The following is a 23,341-nucleotide window of genomic DNA, read 5'->3' as shown; positions in this document are numbered from 1 at the left end:
TTTTACACTGGTCATCAAATTCCTCTTCCTCTTGTTGGTCATCAACTTCAAGAGACCTAGAAGGACCCACATTTTGGTATAAACCAACATTATCAGCTTGCTGTCCATGCTGCATGCCTTGTCCAAGATTAGGCATTGCATTTTTTCCAACACTTTGTGAATTTTCAAATTGAGAGGCATAATCCCTTCTTGATCCCATCTCACTATCTAAAAACATTCTTGCTGTAATGCTCACCAGAATACAATTTCAGCACTAGAGCAAAGCTTCTCACCTTCAATCAGGTATCTCGGGCCCAACAAATCAATGGATTGAGTGGTATCGCGGCAATGGAACCATGAAACCGGCCTTCCTCCTCGGATAGGGTGGTAGATAACTTGATTTAATACTAATTACAACAAGCATAAAATTCACAAAAACTGAAAATGCACACTTTATCACTTTAATCTTGGACATTGGACACACGGTTGGTCCCAAAATTGGCACCCCTTGTGGTATTTCTTTATCTTATATTGCAAATGGAAGGATACAACTGAGATTCTTTGATCTCCTCTGCTAATTCAAGTGTCTCTTACTATCAAAACTGATCAGCAAGCCTCCAAACCATTGTGCCCCTTGGTTTGCTTGGGGATTAGCCTTCAACCTACTCTTTGAAAGACAAATTCAGCCCCAAATCTGATATTGGCTAGCTAGCCTCTTGAATCTTCCTGAAATTCCTCAATTTCAATTGATGGAATTCAAGTCCTAGGCTCTCAATTTTGAGCACACATCTTGAGGCGGTTGTTAAAACCCTAATTTTTGCTGTAATGAGGGTTTATAGTAGAGATTGACTAAAATCTCTTCCTCTGATAGCTCAAATTGCTAAGATAACTCGAGATATGGTTGGGAGATGAGAGAGAATGCTGTAGAGAGAGAAATTTCAGAGTTTCATTGAGAGAAACATTGAAAACTTGTTGCTTCCCTACTCAAACAGCCATGAAAGCTGTCACCTACAGTTTAGGACCACCAGAAAGACTGTTGCTTCCTCTTGTATGCTGTCATTTGCACTAGAAGGACCTTGGGCTACTGTCACCTGGAGGGCTTCAAATTGTTGTCACTTGTTGTAGAACTGGTCCATGGTGGTTGCAAATCATATTAGCAGTCTCTCCTTGCTTTCTAACAATCTTCTCCTCTCTTACAATTATTGGAATAATTTCCACTAGCCCCTAAAAACGTTTTTTCCACTTGCATGGGCAAGTTTTGGCAAGTAACAACCTTCTAATCCCATTATCAAGCATTATCTACCTTATAAAATTAATATTCAAAATATCAATCCTGAAAATTAATTTAATAATTATTCTAGTGCTCAAAAAATTAATTTCACTAGCCAATAATTAAAGCGGCTAGGTCAATTTGATTTCCAAGGATACCTGAGTAGCTATTGATCCTTAGACCAACATTAATTAATTAATTAATACCTAGTCTCTAATGTCACCATTGACATTAGTGGCCATTAAATTGGTATAGGCCAAAATTTGGCAATGGGTACCACCTAGTACTTGTCAAGCATAACTTATTATAGATTTTACCTTTGGCACTAATTGATATCTCGGAATTGTAGATCCCACACTGTGAAATATTGACTTGCATCTCATACGTGCAAGTCACATAAACACATTTGATTATCTTTTAATCAAATGCTAAGCAAAACAATAAAATTTCATGTCCTGATGACAAACACCTTGCTGTATTGTGTCTGTCCTATCATTTATAGTATTTATAGACTTGAAAGAAAGTGGCAAAATATTCTCAAAGACATCACCAATGTCATGGGTGGTTGACATTTGAAACTGATCATATGAAAATGCAACATTTTCAGCAAATATGACATTTCTACTGACAAAGACTCTTCGTGTGTGGGTCATACAAGTGATAGCCCTTGCTCTTCGAACTGTAGCGAATAAATATGCATTTTACAACCTTGTCATCAAGCTTCCCACAAAGCTCTTTTAGAACATGCACATAGGCTATGCAACCAAACACTTGAAAGTACTCAACTTTGGGTTTCTTGCTATGCCAAGCTTTGGACAGTGTGATCATCTTCAATGACTTAATGGGTGCAAAATTCAACACATGATTTGCACACTAAAGACCTTCTACTAGCCAATATTTATGAGGCATCCCCTTGCTTTTTAACATACAACGAGTAATTTCCATAAGAGTGTGATTCTTCCTTTGAGCAACTCCATTTTGTTGAGGAGTCATTTTAATAGTGGCTTGATGTGTGATGCCATGATCAAGCAAATATGTCTGAAAAGCACAAGACATGTACTCCCCTCTCTATCCATGCAAAGTGTCTGCACTTTTAAGCCGGTTTCAACCTCCAGCTTTGCCTCAAGTTGTTTAAAATGCATGAATACATTAGATTTGGCATTCAGCCCATACACCCATATATACCGTGAGTAGTCGTCAATAAATGTAACCAAGTAAAGATGACTCCCTAATGCACGTCCTCATGGAACCACAAACATTAGAGTGAATAATTTGTATTTTTCGGACAATACTCATTGCACCATTCTTTTTAAGGCAAATCTGCGCATCTTGCCCAAAATACATTCCTTGCATGTATGAGGAGATGGAGTCCCCATTGGAGGCAATGCATCTACCATATAACAACTCTGGAGGGTCATCAAACTCCCAAAACTCATATGTCCATAGTGGGTATGCCAAAGCTCCGGATTCTGCATAGTGGGTGTAAGACTAGTGATTGCCAGAGTATCATGAGACCGAGTGTTATATGTATCTAACGAGAATAAACTCTTGTACAAACAGGGTGCTAGAGAGCTTGAGTGCATAATCCATCTCTTTGTCTTTGACAATGCATTTGTCATACTCGTAACTCAAAGATGACTTGGAAGCCATGTTTATTGAAGGCAGAATTAGACAATGAGTTTTTTGTAATGCCAAGCACAAACAAGCATCGAGAAGCATGAAATCACAACCATTTGCAGCAGTAATAGTATTTGTCCCAATGCCACATATATCATAATTGTTGGTGTTTGCACGTGTCACGCTTCCTAGCAAGGGCTAAATGCAAGGAAGTAAACAAACACTTCTTGGAAGTGATATGCTTTGATGCTCCATTGTCAAATTACCATGTTTGTTGTGTTTCGGCAACATTAAATACTAAATTAGCCATTGAAGAATCATAAGTGCATGTGAGAAATGCATAATCATTCTCCACAAAGTTAGTTGAAGCATCACCATTCGTAGTTTTGCTAGTTGATGTCCCTTGAATAGCCAAACCAGAGTCCTCTTTGGCCAATCTCTTTCTACATTCATCAATATAATGACCGGGCTTCTTGCAATAATGACATTTTCCCTTCTTTTTAGACTTTTTTGAGTCTTGGACAACCTTATTTGATGGTTGTCTAGTATCACCCTTTTGTTGACTTTTTGCATTTTGCTTAACTTTGCCTTTGAACTTGGAAAGCATAGCCGCATCAGCTGAATGTGATGCAACATCCTTTTGAGTCTATTCCTCTTGCAACAAGAGGCCTTCCAACTCCACAAATGTAAGGAGCTACTCCCCCCCCACCCCAAAAGACAATATTAAAGAGGTGTGGAAACCAAGATATGACTGTGGAAGAGAGTTCGGTGTAATATTCAGCAATTCAGCATCCTAAATAACCTCATCAACATTAAGCATTTGATTATGCAAATCTTGTATGTAAGGTGATATGTCATGCTATCACTTTCGTCTATGTTTACATTGGCTAACGCTCTATGGAGATAAGATATCTTGGTCTCATTGTGAGCTGCAAGTATACACTCAAGGATGTCCCATGCTGATTTTAAGGTCTTACAAGACCAAATGTGTGGAATAATTGCCCTTTTCACTAACAAGGCAATTAAAGAAAGTGCATGTGCATCCTTGGAGTTTCATTTCCTTTGATTGTTGGTAGGAGGGGTGGGAGCACCACCACCACAAGTAGCAACTTGTCTTCGACTATTATGTTGAGGTGTTTGAGGTGCAATATCTCCTAGTCACTGCAAATTACTTGCAATATAGTCCCATAAGTCGTTCGCAACAAGAAGGTTGCGGACCATAAAACTCTTGAGCAGATAGTTCGTGCCATCAAGTTTGTCCTCTTGAGTGAGAACACCAAGAATGTTGCTTTGATTATTATTCCCTTGATGTGCCACGCTGTCAGTAATGGACAAAAATTTGCTGTCAAATACTTTAATGTTGAAGAATGGTCTGTATCCAAAGTACCAAAAATCCCCATGGGATTAAGAAACAAGTACCAAACTGTCATACAAATGCTAAAGTGTGCACAATGTCACCCAAATTAGCACTCAGCCAAGAAATAACAGCAATGGACTGCTGTACAACATCTGCCTTGAAATGCATATTCTTAAAAGCACAAATTGCAAAAAACTTAATGTCGATTCTCACCAAAATTTATTGAATTTCTCCAAAAATTTCTACTCAATCTGACTATAGCACCAATTAAATGCTTCTTATTTCTTACCTTAAATAAGCCTTGGAGTACATGTTTGGTAAAAGCCCCAGATTTTTGCAAAAAATTTCAAAGAAATCGAAGGAATTTACACCTTATAGTTTGATTTTTTTGCAAAAATGTCGCCTTGGGATGCGTGCTAATAGTAGCCAATAGCTTGAATCCACCTTGTGATGCGTGTTGGAGCAAAAAAACTGAAGAGCCCCAAATGTTTGGTACTGATATTGAAGAAGTTGCACAATGTTGGCAATTTTGATGGAGATTCACGTATGGGAACTCAAATTGGGCAAAGTCTCCAACTTTCCTTGAAGAAAATTTGAGAAATTTTAGAAATTGAGAAAGTGGATTGAGAATTTTCATATTTCTTCAAATAGAGTGTGAGAAATTGAAAATTTCTTCAAAATGTATGAGACAAGCAAGACTAATGAAAATTGCAGAAATTTTCGAAAATCCCCAAATTTGGAAATTAGGATTTTTACTTTTTTTCTTAGGTCTATAGAAAATGGCGGACATGGTTGAGAAAATGGCAAGCAATGCATAGAAAATGGTAGGCAGGGCTGAGAATATTACTGTTAGCAGTCATGTTTGTCATGCCTTGTCATCTCTTGCTTGTGAGCCTCAGTTTGAGTCAAACGAGGACATTAGGAGCTCTAACATGTCTGTCATGTGTTATGATGGGGGAGGCTAGTCACTCTTGATTGGCTGTCTTAGGATGTGTATTTCTTTTTGGCCTCTTTTAGTGGGCAGCCACTGGCTGCTCGGCCACTTTTTGGTCACTGTTGTGGGACGCCCATTTTAGGGCATTTTTAGGGTTTGCGCCCATTTTAGGGTTAGGGTTAGGGTTTGTCCTTTTGCCTATTTATAGGCAGCCCCCCTTCCCACTTGATCACTTGTCTTCTTGTAGATTCCGACACTCCTTCTCCCCCGTGGTGGTGTTGCCATCATCATCAGCCTGATCTGGTGCCCTCATTGACGCTGTGGGCTGCGTGCAGGGACTGATCAATCTCCTTCCGCCTTCCCGTTTGTATTCAGCATTCATTTCAGTCAGTGCAGATTTCTCTTCCTTATTTTCTGCTCTCTCTCTCTCTCTCTCTCTCTCCCTTCGTGTTTGTATTCCCTCTTCCGCAGCGCACTCTCACATGGTATCAGAGCCGAAGGAGAGTACACCGAGCTGAGATTTACGCGGGAGATCTTTGCGTTTGCTACTGGCCTCATCCCCAACAGTCAAGGCGGCCCTTCTAGGAGGTCACCATCCTTGCGTTTGCTGCAGGCGCCCCTCCAGAGGCTGCCACGTGTCACCAGCCTTGCGTTTGCTGCAGGCGCCCCCCTCCAGAGGCTCCCATGTCATCACAAACCACTTCCTACTTGCGTTTTCAGTCAGGGCGGCCACTCCTCCGGCTGGGCGACATTCCTCCAGGCTGCGTTTTGCTGATCTGGCTGTCATTCCATCTCCAGGCGGCTCTTCTCCTACTGGCGACCTCCTTCCAGGCTGCATTTTGGTGCTGGCGGCTTCTGTCTTGGTGCTATTCATCAGACAACCTTGCATTTTGCAGCTCCAGGTGTTTGTAGGCCTCCCCGCCTGCGTTTTGGTAATTGGTGACCATACTGCTGGTCATTATTCGGCATCGGCAAAGTTTTCTTTGGTGTTTTGCAGATTGGAAGATGTCTTCTCATCAGTTTACGGGCTTTGATGACTTAGATGACGAGCTTTTGTCTCGACACTCATCTGAACGGAGGCGTGATTTCTATCACGAGGACCGTCGTCCAGAGTCTATTCCTCTTTCCCGTTCCCCTTCTATTCATGTATCTCGGCGAGCCCCTTCCAGTGGGCCAAAGATGCAGCCTTTGGTACCCCCTGTACAGGTACTCGTACTTCCTCAGCTGCCCAAAGAGGACCGGTTGGATGGCTCCAACTTTTCTCTATGGTCCTGCAAGGTGGAGTGTATCTTAGACTCCTTTGATCTTCGGGAGCTTGTTTCTGTTCCTATTCCCCGGCCTAAGGTGGATCCCGCAGATGGGACATCTATGGATCGTGCAACCTTATGGGATCGACTCAATTCTAGAGCCAGATCTTTCCTCTTTCTGAGTTTACAGGATTCTGTCCTTGTTCATGTTCACAGGTTGAAGACTGTAGCAGACGTGTGGAGAAAGCTCGCGTCTCTCTATCAACAGAAGACGTTTGCCCACCGGATATCTCTCGAAAAGAAGTTGCGGATGCTCACTATTGATGATAGTCCTTTCATGAAGGACCAAATCAAGAGATTACAGGATATGAGGGATGAGCTTGCATCCCTCGGTTGGACGATATCTTCTGAAGACATGGCTATGATTCTCTTGACTCAGTTGCCATCGCCTTGGTTTGATGTCTTCTACACCAGCCTTCTTACATCGAGGACCCGTGAGAAACTTCTATGGGAGGAGCTATCCTCGCTTGTCTTGGAGCATGACGAGTGACTCAGAGAGGTCAGTGCTAGTGAATCCGACTCCACTAGAGCCTTTGTTGCAGGTTCGGGAGGACAGAAGAAGAATAAGAAGTCAAAGGCTAAGAAGAAGGAAAGTTCTTCAGGCTCTGACACAGATTCAGAGAGCCCGAAGTGCCCACATTGTGGGAAAGGGATACATCTCAAGGGGAAATGCTGGAAGAAGTACCCTCACCTTCGTCCGGGAGCGAAGGGTGGATCTACATTGAAGCCTTCTTCTACCTCTACACCAGCTTTTACCCATGAGTCCGTGTTCCTTCATATCCATGCTTTGGAGGAGGATCCTTCTTCCGTGGCTACAATGTCTTTTGCGTAGCCTTGGTTAGTGGACAGTGATGCTTCGAGTCATATGACTCCCCGAGGTGATTTATTACAGGATCTCCATACATCCGAGGGTTCAGTCACTATTGGTGACATTTTATCGGTGCCTATTAGTGGTGTTGGCACATTGTCTTTGTTTACCGACCGACCTTCGAGCTCCTTTTCACAGGCCCTACATAATCCAGATTTGGGCCTTCCCCTCTCAGTTTATGGCCTTACGAGGCTTGGCACACGAGTGATCTTCACCGAGCATGCCGTTGTTATTGAGGATTCTTTTACAGGAGTTGTCTTATCTACAGGTTGGTAGGAGAGTGGGCTTTACAGGCTCCATTCCCCTTCTTTGATGCAGGGACCTCCAAGGTAGTCTATTGCTATACCCGTTCCCGCTTCTGCGCCTTCTATTCCACAGGTTCCTTCCCATTCCCCACCTTCTCCTCCGGTGGTTCCCTCGTACCCCCCCCCTCCCCCCCCCCCCCCCCCCCCCCTGTCTTTTAGCGGGGGACGATCTCGGTGATGCGGCTGTGGATTCCCTTGCCCCTGGTGTTTTAGAGGGGGGTTCCCAGGATCGTGAGGAGCTCCTTCAGTGGCAATCTACATCGACGGACTTCATCGACATTGGCATTCCTCTTGCCATCCCAGGATCTATTTCCTCTTCGGCCTTCAGCCACATCGAGGATCTGTGAGGGGGTGTTAGCAGTCATGTTTGTCATGCCTTGTCATCTCCTGCCTGTGAGCCTTAGTCTGAGTCAGATGAGGACATTAGGAGCTCTGACATGTCTATCATGTGTTATGATGGGGGAGGCTAGTCACTCTTGACTGGCTGTCTTAGTATGTGTATTTCTTTTTGGCCTCTTTTAGTGGGCAGCCACTAGCTGCTCGGCCACTTTTTGGGTCACTCTTGTGGGGCGCCCATTTTAGGGCATTTTTAGGGTTTTCGCCCATTTTAGGGTTAGGGTTTGGGTTTGTACTTTTGCCTATTTATAGGCAGCCCCCCTCCCCACTTGATCACTTGTCTTCTTGTAGATTCCGACACTCCTTCTCCCCCGTGGTGGTGCTGCCATCATCATCAGCCTGATCTGGTGCCCTCACTGACGCTGTGGGCTGCGTGTAGGGACTGATCAGTCTCCTTCCGCCTTTCCGTTTGTATTCAGCATTCATTTCAGTCAGTGCAGATTTCTCTTCCTTATTTTTTGCTTTCGTTGAAAGAGGCTGCATGTGTAGAGTTACATGCAAGATTGTGTATGGGACCGCATGCATGCTAAAAAACAGCAGTGTCACCTCCTCCAAAATAGCGACTTCTCTTCCAAAACACCAGCCCTTTCCTCCAAAGCAACAACTCCTCTTCTTTTGTTGATTGAGTGAACTTCGCATGGGTAGCATCGATTGGAGTAGTGGAGAGATAGAACCCATGTGTTTAGCTCTGATACCAAATGTGGAGAGAGAGAGAGAGAGAGAGAGAGAGAGAGAGAGAGAGAGAGAGAGAGAGTAGGGAGTAGTTCCATACTCAAAAGATGTAAGTGCTTGAATGATGGAATGAAAGTACAATAGGTCTTAAGTAAGTTACATCTATCCCTAACTTAACTAGAGTTAATTTAACTCTAGAACTAATGCTAGAAGTGGTGACACAACTTATTAATGTAGTTGTGTTCACACTACAAACCAACTAATTGAAACATTGGGCATTGCCCATAGAATTGGCAAATTCTAACATGAAGCTACTGAATAGACAAGAAGTTCACCCCAAGCTAGGGGACATAGTAGACTTCATCCAGTGAAGTGAGATCTTGGCCCTTGTCAATATCAAACTTTATAGGACATGGATCTTGACTGAGGAGTTGTTCCCACACCAGATATTCTCACCACCTCGAAACTTGGTCCATGATATTTTCAATGGCTACTTTGGAGTTTTACCTCAAAGCTTTGGACCTAGAGATGGATGCAGAAGCACAAAGCGCAAACATGTGGATTCTTTAATTGCTGCCTGTGTGGACCACTATTTGGTTGTGGCTATGGATAGAGAGGCTGATCACTCTTTTGTTTGGAAATCAATCACAGAGTTTTGCAGTCCAATGTTCCTAAAAACACACACACACACACACACACTCTCTCTCTCTCTCTCTCCAAAATCAATGTGTTGATTATTTGGTTTAAGTTTATTTACAAGGGTTGATGCAACTAAGTAAGCCAACACCACAAAGAAAAGTACAAACTGTTAGTGTGGAATACCAAAATTACCATGGGAAGAAAAAACATACACTAAAGCAATAAGATCCTATAAAAATCCCTCTTCGAAGCAAAGGTTGGTAAGACCATCTACAATTCCCATATTGTGACAATCCATCCTTGCAGAAAAGGATAGAGAAGAGAGGCCAGCAATTTGTCACCCCTTTTTTCCTAGCTTTAGTCCAAAATTTGTAATTGATACAAATGATTTTCCATGGACAGGTTAGGGGGTGATCAAAGGTAAAAGATCAACACAAAGATCTAGAATACTTTGTAAGATGGAAAAGTCTTAGCCCATGCTTTACGTAGAATAGTGAGTATTTCCAAGTAAAAGGAGAGTTTTCTATTGACCCCGCATCTTCAAAGTGCTAGCTACATAAGCTATGTGCGAGAGCCCCATGTAGCTTAAAAAGCCTTCCATCTCCTTTGCATACTCTTAGGATCATTCTGGAGTGTCACATCTACCTTTAAAGGTGTCAAGGATCTTTGTTCAAATTTGCAAGAGTGGCCTTTGAGGCAATGGTAGCCTGATGATCAATATAGCGTGGATTGGTGGTATGGGACACCAACCCTTGGGATGTGGTTGTGGCTCGAAATGCTACTAGCTCCTAGGCTCGGGGGTGAGCATGTTTGGCTCTACAATTGGGAGGTGAGTTTGATGTCTAGCCCCTTTTATGTTGAGTTTGGTTTGCATCATGTCTTGTGTGTAAGTTCGGGGAGACGTTATATTGGTATCAGAGTATTGTACGCAAGATCCGATGACATGCACAAAACCACTTTTGCTCATGGAACTGTGATGGTTTGTGCTTGGTAGGTAGGCCTTTATCTTGTTAAGGGTGGTATGGGATACTATTGGTGGGAGAGGCGTGCATGGGGGACATGTGTTGCAGGTGGTGGGTATGAGAGCAAGATATGTGCTTTGTTTTGTACCTATGCTTGGGTCTTGTATTGAGGTGATGCTTGTGTGCAAGAATTTTTGGTGGTGTTGATGATTGGAGTCTGTGGAGTTGCCACTCCAAAGCTATGGCAAACCGCCGTTGGCGGCCAACATCTTGTAACCCAATTAGGCATTAGAGGTTTAATGGACAATAATTTCTATCAAGCTAGCATTTAATGTGAATGTTATTATTAATTTTAATCTTAATGTGACATTAAGTGCTGTTGTTGTTTTACCATTTAATGTTAGCATTTATTTTGATCTTAACATTAACCTTGGATGTTACTTCAACATTGTTATGAATACTAGAATCCAAAACAGGAATCGATGTACTAAATCGAGGAGAGAGAGAGAAAATATTGTCTCTTCGTAGTAGAGGAGAAAGAAATGATTGCGAGTGGAGAGAATATTTTCTCTGCAATCAATGTGTGTGTGTGTGTGAGAGAGAGAGAGAGAGAGAGAGAGAGAGAGAGAGAGAGAGAATCGTCTCGTTGCTATGATAGTCAAAGAGGAAGAATATGGGACAGTCCGCAGCTTCGGGATGAGAAGGATGAAGGTGTGAGAGTGCATAACAGAAGGGAACACGAACACAGAGACAAAGGAACAGAGAGATTGCAAGGAAAGAAGAAAGAAATCTCCATTGAATAAGGACCAAATTCTGAAAAGGACTGATCAGTCCTTGCACGCAGCCCACAGCATTAGTGAGGGCACCTGATCAGGCTGATGAAAATGGCAACATGAGAGATAGAGGAAGATGATGGAGTTAGAGCGTGCACCTTTCAAGGAAGAAGGAAGATGTGGGAGAATGTGTCTGCCAAGTGGAAGAGTGCCAAATATGTAGGCACACCTATAAAAAATTACCTGATTGCAATCTGGGGTCAAAAATGTGGCACCGGCATTTAATGTTGGCAAAAATGTCAGATGTGCTAGGAAAGTTCTCAAAATAGTGGACAATGTCCAATAGGTAAGCATTGATCAATGTATGCAGAAATTGCTTGGGAAATGCACAAAAAATCTTGATTGGAGGAGAAAATGCATTGAAAGGCAATAAACTGACTACTTTAGAATGAGCTATCTCCTCTGTCAAAACAAGTGACGGATAGGTCAAAGCTTGTAAAGTCCTCATGTGACTTAGACTAAGGCTCATAGGTAGGAGATGACAAGGCATGGCAATTATGATTGCTAACACCCCCTCTCAGATCTTGGATGTAGCAAAAGGCCAAGGGAGAAATGGATCCTAGGGTGGCAAGAGGAATGCCAATGTCATTGAAGTCCATCGATGAAGAGTGCCAAAAAAGCTTCTTATGATCATGGGAAACCCCCTTTGAAACACTAGGCAACAGGGAATCCATAGTCGCTTTACCGAGATCGTCCCCCTCTTGAAGGGATGGAGGATATGAGGGAACCACCAAAGGAGAGGGTGGGGGATAAGAAGGAACCTGTGAGATAGATGATGCACAAGCAGGAATGGGGGTAGCAATAGACAATTGCCTCAGAGAACCTTGCATAAGAGAAGGGGAATGAAGCCTATAAAGTCCACTCTTCTACCAACTTGTTGCGATAATACTTCTTGTAGAAGAATCCTCAATACAAATGGTGTACTTTGTGAAGACAACCCGGGTACCAAGCCTAGTAAGGTCATAATTTGAGAGGAGTGGAAAGCCCAAGTCCGCAACATAAAGGGCTTGGGAAAGGTAGCTTGACACGGAGTCAAGAAACAAAGGCAAATTGCTAACACCACAAAGAGGCACTGATACAATGTCACCAACAGTGATTGAATCCTCAGAAGGGCATAGATCCTACAACAAATCACCTCGTGAAGTCATATGGCTAGAAGCTCCACTATCAACCAACAAAGGCTTCTCAGAAGACAAGGCTACCATTGAAGAAGGCTTCTTCGACTCAACAATATGAAGGAATACTGACTCATGGGTAACCGTTGGAGTAGAGGTAGAAGGCTCGGATGTTTTAGCTCCATCCTTTAATCCTAGATGAAGGTGAGGGTATTTCTTCCAACATTTTTCCTTTGGATGTGTCCCCTTTCCACAGTATCGGCATCTAGGCTTCTCTGAGTCGAAGTCAGAGCATGAAGAACTCTTCTATCGTTTAGCCTATGACTTCCCTTTCTTCTTCTTCCCCCCTCTCGAACCTGTAACAAAAGCTTTGGTGGAGGTGGATCCACTAGCAATCTCTTTGGCACACTCATCATGCTCCAAAACAAGCAGGGCAAGCTTCTCCCATAGAAGCTTCTCACTCCTCCATGTAAGAAGGTTGGTGTAGAAGACATCAAATTGGGGGGGGTGGCAACTAAGTCAAAAGAATCATGGCCATATCCTCTAAAGAGATCATCTTGCCAAGGAATGCAAGATCATCCCTCATATCCTCCAACCTATTGATATCCTTCAGGGAAGAAGAATCATTAATAGTGAGCATTCGTAACTTCTTCTCGAGAGTGATTTGGTGGGAAAATGTCTTCTTATGAAATAAAGAAGCAAGCTTGACCTACACTTTAGTGCTTTCCGCAACTTGTGCACATGCGCTAGGATAAAATCCAGTAAGCTCATAAAGAGAAAAGATCAAGCTCGAGAGTTGAGCCAATTCCATAAGGATGCATAATCCATCGATTAGCCAACAGTGGGATCCTCCATTGGATGGAGAATAGTGTGGGTAGCAAACTCCCAAAGATCAAAGGTCTCAAGGATACACTTCACCTCACGCAATCAAAGTGAGTAGTTTGAGCTATCAAGCTAGTCTTCTTTGGGCAAAGAAGTAGGGGCATTTGTATGGAGGGTGCCATGGATGATATTTTGAGGTCAGTAGAACATTCTTTTGAGAAACATGGAGAGAACGGGGAGGAGAGGGTTCCTAAACAAACAGGCTAGGTGACCTCTGTTCTTTATGATCCGTGCAATAATCTCTCAGCCATTTGGAGGAATGTTGAGAAGGCTCCTCATTTGTATCATCAAAGCCGTGAAATTGGTTATAAGACATCTTTGATATCCTGCAAAAGAATCACCCACAAAAATGGTGTTTAGATTAGAGAGACCCTTGAACAGTGGAAAACAACTACAAGATAATGAAGAATTCAATGTAGATGGTCAGATAAAATAACTGTCCCTTGCACAAAAAAGTCTGTGTTTGCTGAAGACAATAATGCAGAAACCTATCGCCTGCTGATCAGGTCAGTTGCAACAAAATGCAGATTTGGGAGGTGTCTAGAGCAATTTGAGATGATCACCTACACTCTGGAGTGGTTGCCTCAGCAATAGAGGGAGTGTTGCAGCTCCACACAATTTTGTGTCCTCTTGTTTGGCTCTGATACCATGTGAGAGTGCGCAATGGAAGGGAATATGAACACATAAACAAAGGAATAGAGAGGGATTGCAAGTAAAGAAGAAAGGAATTTGCACTGAACAAGGAACAAATGCTGAATACAGGAGGACCGGTCAGTCCTTGCACACAACGCACAACATCACCAAGGGCACTTGATTAGGCTGATGATGATGGCAACACCGGAGATGGAGGAAGATGACCGAGTCGGAGTGTGCACTTGCCAAGGAAGAAGATAGATGTGGGAGAATGTGTCTACCAAGTGGGAAGAGTGCCAAAATAGGCACACCCAAAAAAAAATGGTTGACTGCAATTTGGGGCAAAAAATATGGCCACCTAGCATTTAATGCTGGTAAAAATATTAGAAGTGCTTAGAAGAATCTTGGAAATAGTGGACAATGTTCGGCAGGTAAGGCAGATTGATGTATGCAGAAATTGCCCAGGAAATGCACAAAAAATCCTGATTGGAAGAGAAAATGCAGTGAAAGGCAATAAATTGATTGCTCTAGAATGAGCTATCTCCTCTATCAAAACAAGTGACAGATAGTTCAGAGCTCCTAAAGTCCTCGTTTGACTTAGATTGAGGTTCATAGGTAGGAGATGACAAGGCATGGCAATCAAAACTACTAACAGAAGGAAAGCTAATGGATTGTCTGTCGGATGGGTCCACGTGTTGATATGTTAAGCTCACATGAGCTGGCATCCACTCCGTGTCTTGGTGATGTGGGAGGATATTATTCATTGGTATGTTAGGCGACCGACATGAGGATATGCTAGTGATTCTACAGCTGGACTACACCCACGTAGTCCATCCTTGGCTACGGCACATTCATTGTGCCACCTCTTCTTTCCTTAGCAGGTTCACATTGCGTAACCGTGTGTACATATGTTGTGGTACTTTCATATTAGTCTTTTATCATGTTGTGGACTTAGTTCTTTGATGTGAAAAAAGAAGAAAGGAGAAGAAGAAGATTTCAGCCCTATCTCTTTGTGTGCTGAAGTCTCCATTGTCTTTGTGTTTATGCTCTTGATTCTTCATCTCTCTTCCCTCTTGTCTGTTTTCATGATATCAAAGCCGTCCCACAGTTGTGTTGAGCTTGATTGAAGCCTAAGGTAAAGGCATTGGAGCACAAAAGCAAGCAACTAAGCAACGGGTAAGAAGCTCTTTCATCTTGCTCGATTTGCCTTGGGTTATAGTTGTAGGGGTCTCCTGAGGTTCGCAGTCTCCGATTGCAGTGAAACTTAGCGAGTAGGAAGAACATTGTATATATTGTAGATAGGCCCTTTAGGGCTGTTTCGTTGTGGTTTTTGGCATTTAAGGTCATTTCGGCCTTTATTTTGGACTTGCAAGTGGTCCCGATAGCAGTTTTTGGGTATATTGTAGTTTTGGTTGTGTTGGCCATTTACAAGTGCACATGCTATGGAGTTTGAATGTGTAAGGTTTCAAGTGTTTTCTAGGTTGCAAACATAGAAGGTATTTGCATACAGATTGCAGATTGTAGTTCTTGTTGTGCAATCAGTGGAGAAGACAGTGCGCTTAGTTGTGGTGCACCTTGTATCAACTTGCTTGTAGATTGCAGGATTTTTAGGGATCTAGTAGCCTAGGAAGCTTAGCGGTCCACTCAGAAGCCCGAAGGTTGGTTACTAAGAGAAAGATAGCAGGAAAGTATTTCATTTGAAATGGATTACTTTTTAAACAAGGCAAAGTGTGTGCTTGCTGATCAAGATATCTGCAAAAAAATTTGATATGAGTATCATGATGTGCCAAGCACCGGACATCCTGGTATACATCAGACTTTGGCCTTGGTCACCCATTATTTTTATTGGCTATATATTAAGATTATGGTTGAGTCTTATGTGGATGAGTGTCCACAGTGTTAGCTTAACAAAGATGAATGTCATAGATATCCGAGGATGTTGCAACCTTTACAAATCCTTGATAGGAAATGGAGTAGTATTTCTATGGATTTTGTAGTAGAATTGTCTCGTATGAATTGAGGTCATGATGCAATCAAGGTTGTGGTCGATTGATTGACGACAATTTCTCGATTTATTCCTACAAAGACATCTGTGAAAAGCCATGAACTAGCTATAGCTAGTCTCTTTGTCGAACACCTTTATAGACTTTATGGTTTACCTGATGAAACGGTTAGTGATTGGGATCCTAAGTTTATTGACCATTTCTAGCACACGGTCTTCCAAAAACTAGAAACTTGATTGTCCATGTTGTCTCGAAACATCTAGAAATCGATGAGTAGACCGAATGGACGAATCAAACCATGGAGGATATGCTTCATGCATATGTCTTTCGTAGACAATCTAATTGGAAGCATTATCTTTCTTAGATTGAGTTTGCTTATAACAATGCTAAGCATTTGGCTATTGATTATAGCCCCTTTATGTCTATGTATAGTTATGAGCCAAAATCATCGATTGCCATAGAGCTTTTTTTTGGGGGGGGGAAGCTTTTTGAAAATGCAGTTTGTAGTCGACTTTTTGCATGATATGCAAGAGATGTTGATGATCACAAGGAAAAGCATTAAAATGGCCTAGGATCGTGCCATGTTTCATGCTAACCAACATTATACTCCTAGGGAGCCAGGAAGGTATGTGGGTTTACCTTAAAGTCCCAAAGGACTTAGATTCAATGACTAGCAACAAGTGCTATAAATCGTCTTCAAGGTGTTGTGGTCCTTTCCAAATTACCAAGAAGATAAGTAGTGTATCCTATGAATTAGAATTATCTTCGGAATTTTGAGTTCACTCTGTGTTCCACGTGAGTTGTTTGAAAGAATTACTAGGACAAGGTGAGCAAATTGTTTCGAATGAGGAAGCTCCACGGCTTGAGGATATTGCTTGTTATGTTCCACTTAAACCCGAATGGGTTCTTGACCTTAGGACTAAATGATCCCATTGGACCATTCATCCCAAATATTTGGTCAAGTGGAAAAACTGCATGGAGATAGATGCTACTTGGAAGTCCGTACATTCATTGAAGAGTCGTTTTCCTCATTTCATACGTGAGGATATTGCTGAGGATACCAATCATTCATAAGGGGGGAATGTTATGTCCCTGGACATTCCGATGGGTGCTAGTAACACTGGTCACTCTGGTCATGAGGTGACGTAGTGCGACTGCACTAAGGGCACCTTGGGGTTAGGGTAGCGGAGTCCTATTTATAGGACTAATGGCCCTATTGAGCATGTTCATTGTGCGATCACCACTCTTGGACTCTTGGCTTGTTGGCTGATGCATTTGTACATCGGGATGGTGTGGGCTAGTGGTATGGGATGCCGATCCTGGGGATGCGGTCGTGGTCTAGAGAGCTGCTAGAGCCTGTTTGGCTCTATAGCTAGGAGGTGAGCTTGATGTCCAGTCCCTTTTATGTTGAGTTTGACTTGTATCGTGTCTCGCGTGCAGGTTGGATCCTAGGGGGGCATTATACTGAATGTCTTTAATTGCCACAAGATGGTCCTCTGTCAGTGACCAAGGAAGTTGCACCTAAAGTTGCTTTAGTCTGCCCTTGAGTGCCTCTAAACACTATCCTAAGGTCTCTCCTCCAAACCAATTGGGCTAAAGCGCAATCCCAAAGATACAGTCTTTGAATCTCCTGTGCTCCAAATCTTGAACAAGGTGCTTAATTCCTGCCATAGCCCAGCCTTCAAACTCCAGCAAGCCATTGATTACAAAAATTAGCATATCTTCCGAAGGGGGAAGCTGTTACTTAATCTCCTCTACAAGTCTGTGAGGAATGGCTGTGCAATACCTTGGCTACAACAAGTAAGGGCTGCCCTAGAAAAGCCCAAATTTATTAATCTGGATCCTTCTCACTAGTTTGGTTCTGTAAAACCAAAAATGGTATTCTTGAGGCTCCTCTAGGCAGGCTCTAAAATTGCATCTTTAGAATAAAATCCAGATAAAAAGAAATTCAACAAAAAATGAACTCCCTATAAGCATCATAGCATACATAAAAAGTAATAAAATGACAAGTCCTCCCATCTTGCACATATCTTACTCATCTGACATGGCATGAATGACTGAACCTCCGCTCAGGAAAAGTAATGCTTTAAAAAAAGTGCAACTCATCAAATGAGATATGCTAACTGAATAATTGAAAATGACGCAGGCAAATATCATATAGCTCAATTGACTACAAGTTGCAAGTATAATGTTTCAAATGCATTGAAAGCCTTACCAAATGTTCTCAAGTCACTCAATTATTGACACACCACACACACTTATCCTATCACAACTTAAGTGTTTGTTCATGTACTAGGACTAGTTTATACAAAGATCAGCATGTGGCCCAAATAAAGGCTGGCATGTCTTTATATATGTCTATCCCTGTGGCCGGGGTCATCAGTCCTAAAACCATGCCATTGCATTCCAATTGGTCCCCAACTCTCAAAGGGCCTAAGATCACCCAACTATGTTGTTGGTAGTTTCTTGTATGAGAGTAATCAGTAAGCCACACCTGTCTATTCTTCTACATATTTATTATTGTCAACCCTGACAAGCTTGGTCACTGTATATTTTGCAAACAAAAAGGGTAAAAAGACAGATAATGCTGCAGACAACCAGCATCAAATTGCAGCCATTTATGTTTTTGAGGTAGTCACTTTAGCATATTTTAGAACTAACAAGATTGCAAAGGGAGATGAATATACACCAAATGTGCAGGAAGAATACAACCAACATCATGCATTAGGGAGCAGAAAGTGGAGGGTAGCCACAACAAAGTAGTTAACTCTATGACCTTTAGCTCAGCAGCACAAATAACGAGTCAGCTTAAAATTCGGAAAAAACATGAGGGATTGCATCAAGATAAAAATGAAACCTCCTTCCTGACTGTCTTATCAGCCACCATATCCCTTGGAAGCATCAATAAGTTGGCAAGTTCTTTCAGCAGAGGAAATTTGATAAATTTTCTATCTTCATCAGACACAAGAATATTCATGCCACTGCTATGCTTTTCCAGAAGAGTGGTAAGCCAAGCAGACCAAGTGCCAACCTTGCAGAATGTCAAGGGAATACAATTTAGAAGATAGACATGTTTAGCTAAGAAAGTTGGCTATGTCGTTTTCAAATCTTGACATGCAATATGGAAATAGAAAGGCACCCCAAAGTTGCAAAATGATCTCTAGTGGAAAGATGATTTATGTTTCTCACCGCATTTTGAAGCTGCATTCCAGCACCAAAAGTCAGTTTTCCAGGAGGAATGGGCAGTACTTTGAGATTTTTTACTTGATCAGAAATAGGATCATCTTCAGAGCTCTGCAAAATGGCATTGAACATGGATACATCTAACCTTGCAACACAAGCCTCCAAAACCTGTTACAAAGTGCAGAAGCTTCATGTAACTAAAACAATTCCTTGTGTTGCATCTTTTCAGAGAAAGGACCCCTTGGAATTATGTCTATATGACTGATTCTTGCAAACATTCTATTTACACTTAATTCAACGGAGAGACATTATCAACCACATTTGAATTTTACATTTGCATGAAGAAAAACTTGGTATGCACATTTGTTAATAAGCTGCTTGCTAAACAATATCGACATGTCAGAATTAAGGAGGAATATAAGCAAAAGAATAACACAACATAATAATCAAAGAACACAAGAAATGCAAGAAATATATTGAAACACAGTAAGAAATCCACTAGCAATGATTTCTCTCTTCTTTGGGGAAAAAATCCACTAGCAATGATCAATGAGATACAACCAGCACATGACAAGATGCGACATGGAATGTGCTTACGTCTCCTTTCTGAGGCATACACTACAACCATAGAGTGGCATACAAGTGGTACAAAAGTGAGCACATATGATATGGCCAAACAATACTGCTAGCATCCCTCCATCTCCTTTCCACCCTTCGGCCTTCATACTCCCTCTTGTCTTGTTTGCATTCTTGTTATGCGTAAGTTAAAAGGAACCTCAGCTGCATTTGGATTTGCAGAATTAAAACAATTGAAAGATACATTTGTTCATTATCTGCTTGTCGAATGGCACTGAACTCCCTCATCTCTTTAACATCAAGAAGTTGAAACTTGGCCTATGAGCAAGGGAGGTGAGGGAATATTGGTTACACATGGCATTTTGAAATGCATGCCTACTTTGTTGCCTACAAGCTACTGACATTCCCTTTGGACAAGATAAGAGCTACTATCAGGGTATCAAAGGAAACACAAAATACCCTTCTGGTAAAACAGGGGTGCCGCTTCCTATCTGCTGCAATCAGATAACTAAGATCTGTATTTATCCGCATACTGCTCTGCACTAGAAACCTTGTACTCATACGAAATTCAACAAAGGGGTTTTGGAAACATGATGATGCATAGCACAAATTTTGCACATAGAGGAACCTCACAGACAGTAGACATCTTTTTCTTTGTTCAAAGAGAGAGAAATCCCTTAACAAACACCTCACAAGGAACTTGTAGTTAAACTATAAAGCCCATTTAGGTTTTCAAAAGTACATCAAGTGTAGAAGAAGTTAAAACATGCTACAAGAGTTGAGTGAATAGCCAATAAAGTGTTTTGTAATACCAAACCAGTTGTAACTTCATTTGTGAAAGATGGTGCCAGACTTTGGATTCCCCAAGCTGCGAAAAAAGGTTTCTCCTCATAGTCACTCTATAATACCTGCAGGCCTATGGAATGATTGCATCTCATAGTCTAGATGAGCCAAGAAATAATGTTGATAATCAAGTCTCATATATTAGTCCTGCTCTTTGTACACATGCTCAATAGGGCCTCATGTGAGGGTTTTTCAGGCAGTTGGAAAGATTAACCTATTCTGCCACTCCTTGGGAGTGGAGACCCCATGATCCTACACGACCATCATCATTGACCGCTGTCTAGCCAAGATTTATTGCTCTATCATTGAGCATGAGCTGAGTAAGCTGGGCAAAGACACACTGACATAGAGCTATGGTGCAGCTGGTCTCAGGAGAGGGCACACTGCATGAGGTGGCAGGGCCAGGATAGGATGGGGTTTTGCATCACTGGGTGTCCACATGTACCACACAAGGAGATAGCCACTTGCAAGATAGGATAGATCAGAAAGAGATTTCTCTAATGGATGGCAGTCCATGGAGAGAACTGGTTATAATGATAGCACATATGATCAGCAGGAGTAAGCTGTCAATACCTCATGATATCATTATGGTTACGAAGGTCCTCATTAAGGTAGTGACATTACTTCAGAAACTTCGGAAGCTTCCACAGGCAAAGATACCCTTGCTTGGCACCCATGTCTTTGAGAGAGGCTGGAGTGCGATTACCCAATGTTGGTATGCACAGATGTGCAACTGGCTGAGCCCACATGGGATGAGGATAGATGCACTTCCACCATTTAATTACTGCTTGGATTTGTCTTCAACCTGCACTTAGTCCCCTAGAGCTAAAGGTTGGTTGAACTCAACTACAAACCAAGGTGAAAGATATTCTAGATGTTATTAACAAATGTGTGATCTACCAACTTATCCTAACATTGGAGGGTAGACAAAGATAAACTGAAAGATTATGTAAAATTAGAACAATGTTTGGTTGCCTTGCAATTGGGAACAACTAGGATGAGAACCCCTAAAGATATGACTGAAAATCGTTAGTAGCATAATGCTTACATTATGGTAAAGTAGTGAAAAAGATGGGAAAAGCAAGAAATATAACTTGGAAAAAGATGCGATTGTTATCTTTGAGCTGCTTGTTCATATAGTAGTTACCACAAATTAACACACCTACCAGTCTAGATAGACCAGGAATACAGCCGCACTCACGGCCATTAGCCCGAACTGGACAAAGTCTTCGCAAGGAATCTAAGAAGGCTTGCTTCCAAATATCAATAGAGAGATTTTGTCGTAATCCTTCTTCAAGATCAAAAGGCTCTGATGCCAGGTTTTCTTTGTCAGAATCTATGTTGCCCTCTTTCTCCAGCTTGTCAGTTGGAAGAGAAAGTTCCAACCTGGCATTCACTTGTGTTTCCATTTGTGGTGCTAAAGCCTACATTTAGGATTGAGCAATGTCATCTTATGTTGAATACTGTTTTGAAGAAAATTTTAAACGTGTTTAAACAATTATTTCAATGACAATGATAGAAAGTAAATTACATTGGTCTGATAGCCAAACAACCTAGTTTTTCAAACTGAATAAGTTTGTCTAAATTTTGTTGAAAGATCATCTTATTTTTTTACAAGCTTAGCAAAACCACCAAAAAAAGAAGAAGTTCAAAGCATAAGCTCTTTGCATACGTAAGTGTTATAACCCCATCACACAATTGGAGTGATGCCTTAAACATATGACTTCGAAAAAATGTTTTAACAAAGAGATAGGTAGTGAAATGTGTATGTGGTTGTTGTTGGGGGGTGGGGTGGGGAATGGGGATGCGGTGGTGGGGGGGTGCTGCTTTTTGGGCAATTCGGCAATCTCACAATCATGCTGTTTTTGGAGAGCCATCTTTTCATTCTTACAGCTTCTTTCAGAGTCCACTTCAGTATAACTTATTTATTAGAAAGCCTAAAATGACCTTGTCAAAACAAAATTGATTGAATCATTTAATTCCCAAAACAGAAGATTCATGATCAACATATCAACTATTCAACTTTTCACGGGTGTCAAAACTCCAATATCTAAACCAGCATAGAGGAGATGGGATGGTCACTCCTCACCCCTAAGAAAGAGATGGTATGTGCTTTCCAGTCACAAGAAGGGCAGAAGTGCCCCAAGAGAATATGGGCTATCCATGGCTTTTTTCTTCACCTACTAGGAGGAGGTGAAGGATCTTGCTAGGAGCATTCTAGAAGACCTTTAGCTCAAGGTAGATGCCAGGTTCTCTATCCATGGGTCTAGTGCGTCTCCTCCACAAAGGGGGGATTTCTTGGAGCTAACCTAGTGGTGGTCAATCACCTTATTGTCAGTAGCCTATAAGGCATTGGTGAAGATGATTGGCAATCAACTTGCTCCAATCTCCTACATATCATGCATGATACACAAACAAGCTCCATCCATCCTTGACAACATCTTCACCTTCTTTGAGGCTACAAAGTGGACCTAGCATAGCAATAAAGGGTTGTAGTGCTCCTCTTGGACTTCAAGAAGGCCTGTGATAGGGTCAACTAGGACTTTTGAGAGGGTACCATAGTGTGATTGGGTTTCCCTCTAGCCACATCTCGGCACTATACAAGTCAGTCAATAGTCACGTGATCATAGGGGGAGAAGAGATGCAGAGTTTTGACTAGAGTGGTTAGTTTGACAAGGCTGCCCCCTAGCTCTTTACCTCTTTCTACTATTTGTAAAAGCTTATTCTACTTTCTTTATTCGAGAGTCAGTGGCTTTCAGGCTACCAATGTAGGATGAGACAAAGTTCCTAGATTCAAAGTACGTAAACAACATGGCATTCTATATTGAGGATGATGAGATGATTCTTGAGAAAGTGAGACTTGTTAGATATGCTAAATGTCCCACCCTTGCAAGGTGCCACCACAATGATGCATGGTGCTCAAAGTTGTAAAGCTCCCATTATGAGGAGAAGCCATATGAGAGCTTG

General features: G+C 41.9%; 1 protein-coding gene across 4 annotated transcripts in view; it reads right to left on the bottom strand.

Annotated features, from left to right (window-relative positions):
* The window catches only part of LOC148018931 (uncharacterized), a 93,202-nt gene that overhangs the window by 38,571 nt on the left and 31,290 nt on the right, over positions 1–23,341 (bottom strand). For 2 of the 4 annotated variants that reach the window (XM_087701404.1, XM_087701406.1), the window contains 3 exons: positions 21,541–21,798; positions 18,962–19,123; positions 18,630–18,803 (listed from right to left, as the gene is read on the bottom strand). In XM_087701404.1, coding sequence (XP_087557530.1) covers positions 18,630–18,803; positions 18,962–19,123; positions 21,541–21,798 — 594 coding nt within the window. The remainder of the gene's footprint in view (positions 1–18,629; positions 18,804–18,961; positions 19,124–21,540; positions 21,799–23,341) is intronic. The other 2 variants (XM_087701405.1, XM_087701407.1) reach the window with 2 other exon arrangements.

Source organism: Lygodium microphyllum, chromosome 20, assembly GCF_053477565.2.
Source record: "Lygodium microphyllum isolate KBCC chromosome 20, Lygodium_microphyllum_v1.1.10, whole genome shotgun sequence".
Lineage (NCBI taxonomy): Eukaryota > Viridiplantae > Streptophyta > Polypodiopsida > Schizaeales > Lygodiaceae > Lygodium > Lygodium microphyllum.
This window is presented reverse-complemented; position numbering and strand designations above follow the sequence as displayed.